At 46.5% G+C, this 9496-nt stretch overlaps 1 protein-coding gene across 1 annotated transcript in view; it reads left to right on the top strand.

The window, feature by feature from the left end:
• The first annotated feature begins 6034 nt into the window (after positions 1–6034).
• PTPN1 (protein tyrosine phosphatase, non-receptor type 1) overlaps positions 6035–9496 on the top strand; it is a 77188-nt gene continuing 73726 nt past the window's right edge. Inside the window, exon 1 of the mRNA XM_006839185.1 lies at positions 6035–6268. Within this exon, the coding sequence (XP_006839248.1) occupies positions 6206–6268 (63 nt within the window). The 5' untranslated portion in view covers positions 6035–6205. The remainder of the gene's footprint in view (positions 6269–9496) is intronic.

The following is a 9496-nucleotide window of genomic DNA, read 5'->3' as shown; positions in this document are numbered from 1 at the left end:
TCCAAATTTCACATGCATATGAGATTATTGAAAATACCCTGACTTGGGTAAGGCGCACTTCAGTACGCAAACTGACATCTTTGCTCTTCAACACTTTAAAGAGATTTGTGCAGCAGATTTGCCTAAGGTGGTGTCTTTAGCTGCTCCCAAATGAGTCCCATCAAGGTGCCCAAACTCTGTTAGGACAATGTGTGTGAATCTCAGACATAAGGGCCATGGCCCTTCATGGCTGTGGACGGTGGGAGCTGGAAGACCCTGGGGACCCTCCAGTTCTGCATATATGAGGCAGAAAGAAGCCTTGTCGTCTTTATTTCTGGAACTTCCCAAGGAATAGTCTGTTGCTTAAAAAAGACAATGTTAGACCACACTGACCTAGTTCTTTTCTTTGTGAAGTTTACATTTAGTGGGAGTTGAGACTGACAATAAATACATAAGGCTTAAGGAGCTCTGGTAGCGTAGTGGTTACGATTCGGGCTGTGAACCGCAAGGTCAGCAATTCGAAACTACCAGCTGCTCCGCGGAAGAAAGATGAGGCTTTATGCTTCTGTAAAGATTACAGACTCAGAAACCCTGTTCAGGGTCGCTATGGGTCAGAACAGACTCGATGGCACTTTACAACAACAAACATACGAGAGGGCTTCAAAAAGTTTGTGGAAAAATTAGTTATCTCTTCAGTGCATTTGCCACAAACCTAACTTTTTGAAACTCCCTCATATAACATTATATACCACATGGTAACTTAAGTCCCTGGATGGTACACACTGTTAAGTGCTCGGCTACTAAGTTAAGAGTCCGCCCAGCCAGCCGTGCCTCAGAAAAAAAGCCTGGGATCTATTTCTGAGAAATTGGCCACTGAAAACCCTATGGTGTGCAGTTCTACTCTGACACATGCATGGGTGCCAGGAGTTGGAACTCACTAACTAGCGACTGGTTTTGCTTTGGTTTCATTACTGCTGAGGAGAAACTATAGCATCCAATGCTTAGTCCTTCTTAGCACTTCCCAGGCATTGGGTGATTAGGAAGGCTCAGAGGGGCTGCCCTGAGGTGGTGATATTTGAGTAGAGAGCTTGTGTGGCTCCTGAGATCACAGCACTGTGCTGTCTCCCAGGACAAGGACCAGAACCAACGATGTTACCAGGAAACTTGCTGACATTGCTAAGCCAGTAATCCTTGGGAAGTTTGGTAAGCAGCCATTCTTCTCCACTAACCACTCTGTAGAACATTTTTTAAAGTGTAATGGGTCATTGATTTGTAGTGTTGATTTCCTCCATTAGCGGACTCCGTGAAGGATAGGCCAGAGAAGCCAGAACATCCTTCAGGCAGTCCTGCCAGGAAGAGGTTCGAGCGATTGTGACACACACAGTCATTTGTTTATTTTTCTAACCAGTCACCACTGAAAGATTCCCAGTCACTACTGGCAGACTGTTGGGGGAGACCAGGACTTGGCTGGTTCCAGGCCAGGTCTTGGCAGGGAAGTGGGGAGCGTTGCAGATCAACGCCAACATCCACATCCCTCTTCCCAAAGGAACACCAGGTGCTTGGGAATCAGACAAGAAGCTGAGGTCCCTGCCCTTAAGGAACAGTAAGTGGGAGGAGAGAAAAGAAACCGGCCAAGAAGTAAATAAGTAGAGAAGATTTAGACAGAGCTGAATATCATGGTGCTAACACACCAGGCCATGCAGCAGAGAACAACTGTGGCCATTTTAGAGAGGGCAGTCAGAGAAGACCTGGATAGGAGATGACATTTAACCTAAGATCTGAAGGGGGAAGAGATGCATGTCAAAAAGTGGTCCAACACCAGAGACAGAGGCAGAGATGAGGACATGGAGAGAGGGAGCAGATAAGGAGTCTAGACTCATGGAAAGAAAGGGACTGAGTGCTGGCAGCCAGGAGGCAGGCTTGCAGAATGTGCCCTTTGGTTGTTAAAATGATTATATATTCCTGAGTGTGTTTGTGTACATCTTCCCACCTCCCCCTACCCCACCCCCAAAAAAGAAAAACAGAGAAATGGAAGCAAATACTGTTGAATGATGATGCACAGAGGAGATTGTAATCATTGCAGTAGGGTTTGTGCTGGATCAGAGGAGTGCTTCACCATCCAAATATTCAAAGCTCTCCCTAACTGCCACCATGTCAAGAATGGGTGTAGGGAAGATAGAGCAGGTACCTGAAATGATCAGTTACATTTGGAATCAACTTCCTCGGCCTCTTTAGTGCGTTGAGTGATGACCCTCCCAGACCTAACCTCTAGTAACTGTGAATGTGACCTTAGATGGCCAAAAGTGTCTCTGCTGATGTAGTTTAACTGATTGAAGGATCTTAAGATGAGATCAACCGAATTACCTGGGTGGGCCCGAAATCCACTAGGTAGGCCAAATCCAATGCAATCTGTTGTTGTCCAGTGTATTCCAACTGATGGAGCAGAACTGAGCTCCCGAGGGTTTGCTTGGCTGTAATCCTTTATGAAAAGGAGCCTGCTAAATTAAGAGCATAGCGGATTACAAGCTGGACTGCTAACCGAAAGGTCATCAGTTCAAATCTACCAGTCACTCCGCGGGAGAAAGATGAGACATTCTGTTTTCATCACGATTTGCAGCCTTGGAAAGCCGAAACAGAGTTGCTATGAGTCGGAACCGACTCAGTGGCACACAATCATCACCACTGCCACTGATCTTTATGGAAGACGTTTGCCAGGTCTTTCTTCTGTGCCACCACACTGTAGGTTTGTTTTTGTTGCTGCTAAGTGCTGTCGAGTCGGTTCCAACTCACATTGACCCTTGTATAGGCTTTCTGAGGAGCAGTTGGGTTTTGAACTGCTGACCTTATGATTCACTGTCCAGTGCTGATCCTACAGCGCCACACCAGGAGTCCTGTAGGTGAGCTATTGTTAAGTGCCGTCGAGTAGGTTCTGACTCATAGCAACCCTGTATAGGGTTTCCGAGGAGCAGCTAGTGAGTTTGAACTGCCGACCTTGTGGTTCAAACTGACCTTGTGGTCTGGTACTTTAACCTGCAACATCACTCAGTTGAGTGGAAATTGTATCACCCATACCAAATTCTAATGGTGGGTGTCTTTAAAAGGGTGAGTCTGAGGGCATGTAGGTGGACAGGAGATGGGGAGACACAGAGGACACAGAGGAGAAGGCCGTGTGAAGCAGAAGCAGAGATTGGGACGATGCTACCACAAGTTGAGAAACTGAAAGACGGAAAGAATAATTTCCCCCGAGAACCTTTAGAGAGAGCTTGGCCTTGCCGACACCTTCTCAGACGTCTGGCCTTGAGACTGTGGGACAATATGCTTTCTGTTGTTTTAAGTCACCAAGTTTGTGATAATTTGTTGCAGTCGTCCTAGGAAATAAACAGGTCCTACCCAGCCCAAACTTGGACTCTGCTTGAGTCTCACAGTCCTCCCAAGATGTCATAGCTTTGGTCTCAATTCATGGTCACTCCAGTCACTGGGTGGCACTCCCTGCAAACCTGAGAGCCACTTATGCTCAATATGGTCACAGAACCAGGAATTAACCAGTTCTGTTTCCCCAAGCGTTCACAGTCCTATGCTTTTCAGACAAACTTGTTGTTGTTGTTGGTTACTGCCAAGACAATTTTGATTCCTAGTAACCCCGTGTGACAGAGTAAAACTGTCCCATAGGGTTTCCTAGGCTGTAGTTTTTGTGGGAGCAGTTCATCAAGTCTTCTCTCCGCCAGGAGCTGCTGGTGGATTCGAACTTGCAACCTTTAGGTTAGCAGCGGAGTATCTAACACCATGGGGACTCATCTACAAACTATCAATAGAATAACAGAAGGAAGAGACAGCAAATAGTCTAGAAAACAAGTAGTCTTAAATGAGCCAAGACTTGAAGTAGGCAGCTTCTGAATGTGTAGTTGCAAATTTTTCACCACAATAGACACCTGTTGTTAATACTGCCCCTCCCTGGGACCTTCTGTTTCTAAAGGCATTTCCTATCAAACCAATTTCATTCATTCACTAAAAGTCACTTACTTCCCATTGTTATTATTTGGAGGTATGTAGATTTACAGCCTCAGAAACCCTGTGCAGGGTCGCTATGACTCTGAACCGACTCCACGGCACTTAACAACAACAACAACAACAACATGACAGCAGGAATCCTGGTGTGGCGCCATTGGATAAGCACTGGACTTCAAGTTCAGTTTCAACCACAAGGTTGGTGGTTCAAACTCAACAGCCACTCCTCAGAAACCCTATGCAGAGTCGCTGTAGTCCGAATTGATTTGACAGCACTTAATAACAACAACATGACAGCTAAAGTGTTATATGTTGGTCTGTTAACTTCAACGTCAGTCAGTAGTTTGAATCCACCAGCTGCTCAGTAAGAGAAAGATGAGACTTTATTCACAAGATTTACAGCCTCAGAAAACCTATATGCAGGGTCGCTGTGAGTCGGAACCCACTTGAGGGCACACAGCAGCGGCAATATGTCAGCTAATATTTATTAGGCTATTCAACATACAAGTATTAACTCTTTCAATTCTGACACCACCCTTCTGAGGTGGGGACCTTAACTACCTGCATGTTTACAGAGGAGACACAGAGAAGTTAGGTAAGTTGCCCAAGACTGTACAGCTAATATTTAACAGTGATGGAATGGGGAACACAGGCACCCTGGCTCCAAAGTCTGTACTACTCTGGAGGCTATGTTAGAATATTGTCTCCCACACCAACAAGCACTGCTACTTTGGACGACTGACTTTGCCTTGAGTCCTCATCTGTCAAGAGGCAATGGTTAGTGACTATTTTATGGGGTTTTTGAGGGGAGGAGGGGATTAAATGAGAATGTGTACTTGGAATGCCAGGTACAGTGCCTGCCACCAGCACTCAAGGAATAAGTTGGAATTCAACCAAGAATTCCAGGTAGACATTCTGGGAGGCCTGGAATGGGAACAGGAAGAAATTTTGTCCTCTGGCGCCATGGGCACGCCTGAGCTGTATGGTTTAAATTAAGAGTCCACAGGAAGGCAACTTGAGCAGCCCGGTGTGTTTTAAAGACCAGCGCGTTAGAATTTCCCGTATGTGTATGCGGGCCAGTAAACAATACAGATTCCTGGGCCTCATTCCCAGACCAAAAGGTTAACGGATACTTTGGAGGTGGTTCCCGAAACCTACATCATTCAATACACTTCTCAGGTGATTTTAATGTACCAAGGAATTCAAGTTCCACCGAGTGCAGTCTGAGTAGGATCAGTGTGGGCTCTCCTTAACACTTTGGGAAATACGGAAAATCATACCAGTTCAGGATTCCACTCCTGAAGTACTCAGGATTGAAGACTCCAAAGGAAAATCGTTCATTTCAAACAGGGACACTATCTTTGGGGAGTAAAGGCTCTTCCCTAGTTGTTGTTAAGTGCCCTCATGTCGGTTCCGACTAATAGTGACCCTGTATAGGATTTCCAAGGGGCAGCTTGGTGAACTTGAATCGCCAACCTTGCAGTTCAGTTCAACTGACTTTGCAGTCTAGCACATGAACCCACAGCGCCACACCAGGACTCCCTAGTCGTTGTTGTTGTTAAGTGGACTATAAAACGCTCTTGTAGTTCATGAAAACCCAGCAAGGGTTTTCATAAGGATATGACAGAGCTGAGAGACAGGAAGTGGGGCAAGCAGTTCTCTGCCCATTCTCCAGCTTGGAGCACTGAGGCCAGCACTCTGGCACTCAGGAAGGATGCGTGACTATTTCAAGGTCATTCTGTGACTCAACGAGCCTAGCTGAGACTTGAATTCAAGACCCACCCAGGCCCAGTCGAGCGATGAACCGTGGGCTGGGTGACCCGGGGTCTCCCAGGCAACGGGAGCGAGCCACGCCCGAGCCTGAAGCCCCGGAGGGAGGGAGTTGCGCTCTCTGCCTAACGTCTCGCGGGGCTGAGGCCACTTTCCCCCGCCCCCACCAACTTCTCTCCCCGGCACCTCCTCCCGACTCCGCCCCGCGGAAGTGCTTTCAGATCTCCTCGAGTGCCGATTGGTCTACCGGCTTAGGGGGCGTAGCTCTCGGCAGGCCCGGTGCGTACTTCCGGCTGCAGGGTTGACATGAAGAAGCAGCGGCTGCTAGGCTGGCGGTAGCGGCAAGAGTCGAGGCTTGCAGTGAGACTGAAGGCTAAGATCGCGACGCGGCCTGAAGCGGCAGCCGGCTCACTAGGCGGAGGAAGAGACGCAGCAGCCGCCCTGGCCCGTCATGGAGATGGAAAAGGAGTTCGAGCAGATCGACAAGGCTGGTAGCTGGGCGGCCATTTACCAGGTGCGGGAGCGCCCCGGAGCGCGGCAGCCTCTTGGCTTAGGCCGCGGAACCCCCTGCCCCTTAGAACACCAGGCCCGGTTCTCCCTCGGGGTTCCGTCCGCCGTCTCGGGCCTCCTTGAGGATTCGATCCGACGGCGCAGAGGCCGATCCGCTCTCTCTTTGTCCCCCGGTGGGCCTGCGTCTCGCTTGGGGCTCGCATCCCCCCCCCCGAGATCCCCCACCTACTTCCTATCCTCCAGCCCGGGTGATCGCAAGCCTGGAGGCTGTCCTTCTAGACTTTCCGCGCGCATCCCCAGCACCCCGACCCCGCCCCCCTGCCTAGCCACTCTTTGTCCCCTGGGGTGGATTTAGCCTTTCCCCCTCCCCCTGGCTTCCTTTTCTAGACCGGACCACCTCAGACTCTCTTCCTTTGTCTCCTGGGGGAAAGGTCTTCTCTCCCTCCCCCTCACATTTCCTTTCCTCCGGTCTCTGTGTCCGTTGAAACCGAGGATGACAGTCCCATTCCCCCTTCCTGTTCATTCATTTAATGGATATCCATTGGCTAGTCTCTGCTCTAGGTGCTGGAAGGGATGTTGAACGAGACAGGCAGGGCCCTTTCCCTATGGACCTACGAATCTGGCAGTCAGACAAACGCAGACAATTTCAGAGGATGGTGACTGCTGGGGTGAAAACAAAGCGTCATAACGGTGTACTGAGGGTCCCAATGAAAGGTGGGCTACCTTAGCTAGGGGGATCTGTCGGATGAAGGGACATTTGTTATGGATTATGAAGGGAAAGAAGCAGCAAGCCCGGAATGTATCAGGGTAAAGAGCTTTTCCAGCCAGGAGGCCTGCAGTAACCATTCCATAGGGGCCAAAATATTACCCTTTCAAACAGGGAATCAGGGAAGATTCAGGTTTCACTGTAAGTAGCATCTTTAACCAATGAGCAGCTTATGTTCTAGTCAAGGCTAAGACATCTGTCTTCCGAAGCCCTCCAGTGGGCTATGTTAAGTGCTGTCAGGTCCGTTCAGACTCATAGTGACTCTGTATATGGTTTACAAGGCTGTACATCTTTGCAGGAGCAGAAAGCTTCCTCTTTCTACGTCTGAGCGGCTGGTGAGCTCTAGCCGCCAACCTTGTTCGAAGTCCAGTGCTTTTTGTACAGAGCCACTGTGCTCCCCATTGTGGGTTATGGTGGTTCATAAATACACAGTTAGCAAGGGAGAGGTTTCTCACCTATCTCTAAAACATCAGATGAAAAACACGAAGAGGCTTGCTTTCACAAGCAGCTAAATCCTCTAAAGAAAATATGCACTCCTGATTAAATGTCATTGCGGGGGTTGTGAGGATTAACCAAAACCACGCGCTGTCTCTTAAATAAGCAATATACAGAATAAAGAGATTTTGTTACTTGTGTAGAGGGAGAAGGCTTTTTTTTTTTTTTTTTTCCTGTTTTTGCTTAAGCTCAAAAGGCAATGTGTGAGGTCCATCAGCTGGTAGTATAAAAATCTATTTTGAGCTCCTCTTATAAAGGAAAAAAAAAAGCCTTATGCATCGTATGCTTAACTAAGAAAGCCTTTTTTTTGGCAGTCTGAGTCTCCTGTGGATTCACATCTGGTTGATTTGACAGGACCCTTTTTACTTGAACTATAATGTATATTATCTTCTGATCAACGAGTGGTTATAATATTGCCAGACCACTGTAAGCTTATGCCTGATGGATCCATATAAAAATTTGTATTCTGTGCCTAGTGTCTGTGAGCTAATTAAATGAATGCCACTAGTGACTTTGAGGAGGTATGGGCTTCTTGTTTGCATTAATTTAATAGCTTTAGATGAAAATTGTTGGTCTGAAGTATCGGGATTGTCTGTGATATATATTCCATCACAGGTGGAGGCATTGGGGCAGATCTCTTATGTACTGAAATTGATTTGACAACAAATTATGTTAGAGATCAATCCTTGGTTGAATTAGATTTCTTACTCTTTTAGGTCTGGCCTGTCACCCAAGCATTGTTAATATTGTGTTAAGCAAACTGCTAGCATGGAGCATGTTGGTTTTCCATTAATTTCCTTCATGATTCTCAAGCTTCTCTACCACATTTGAACCACAGGAGTTAGTCAAGAAGATTGCTTTATGTTGAGATTTCCCGGGCTTCTTAATGGATTGCCACATTACTGGAGGTGGTTTCTTTTGACCTTAGGGAAATATCTACTGTGAGCTTTTCTTATTCTTACCATGCAGATATTTTCAAATTGAAGTCAGAAGTTCTTCTCTTATTTTGAGTGTGAGTAGTACGCTATTGTTTAGCTGTGACATTTTTAAAAAAATGCAGAATTCGAGTGACCTTGAGTTTAAAGTGGAAAAAATTTCCAAGTTGTGTATGACAGTTTTCCAAAACCATTATTTTTCAGGAATTAAATGCAGTGTGCTTAGGGTTGGTAGAAAATTGTTGTTAAGTGCCGTGGAGTCTGTTCAAGCCCATAGCGACTCTGTGTAGGGTTTCCAAGGAGTGAGCTTGAACTGCCCAACTTGTGGTTCAAATGGACCTGGCAGTCCAGTGCATTATTCTGCAGTACCACACCAGGACTCCTGGTAGAAAATAGAAGCTTAAAAAAATGATATTGTATAGCATGTCAGGATGAGGGTTATCTGAGTCATATTTTGAGCATACTTAGTTAAGTCTTTTGTGACTTAGAAAGGTAATATGTAATTTTTGCATAAAACCTTGGTATAAGGTATCACAGTCATCTCTCTCACTATCTTAACAAATCTTTTCTGTCTTGAATAAAAGATGTAAAAACTGGGGACAAGACTAAAGGCTAACCCAGGCTTTTGAGTGCTGGGGAATGTGGCAGCTTAGAAAACAAATGTTTCAGGCAGAGTCTCTGCTAGCTCAGTTGGGTGGTGAGCGCATAGACCTGTCTTTCATCTTTAATGCTAATAATAGCACAGAAGCTAATAAGTAATTTGGTGCTATAAAAAGTCAGCTGTGATAGCATAATTTGCATATCTTTAAAAATGGTTTTTAGCCTTTAAGCAGTTATATCTTTCTGACTTGGTTTGCAAAGTGGAAGGAACACTTGGTGGCTCTCAGGTTTGAGTTCGCTTGGTTGTCTAGAAGAGGAGAGAGAGCACAGATATTAAAAAAAAAGGAGGTTACTAGTTTTAGAAGCTAGAAGGAGAGACGAGAGAGAGGGCCTGAATGAATGAACAGAATATGATCCGCTATCCTGCGTGTCAGTT

This window comes from Chrysochloris asiatica, unplaced genomic scaffold (genome assembly GCF_000296735.1).
Source record: "Chrysochloris asiatica unplaced genomic scaffold, ChrAsi1.0 scaffold00023, whole genome shotgun sequence".
Lineage (NCBI taxonomy): Eukaryota > Metazoa > Chordata > Mammalia > Afrosoricida > Chrysochloridae > Chrysochloris > Chrysochloris asiatica.
This window is presented reverse-complemented; position numbering and strand designations above follow the sequence as displayed.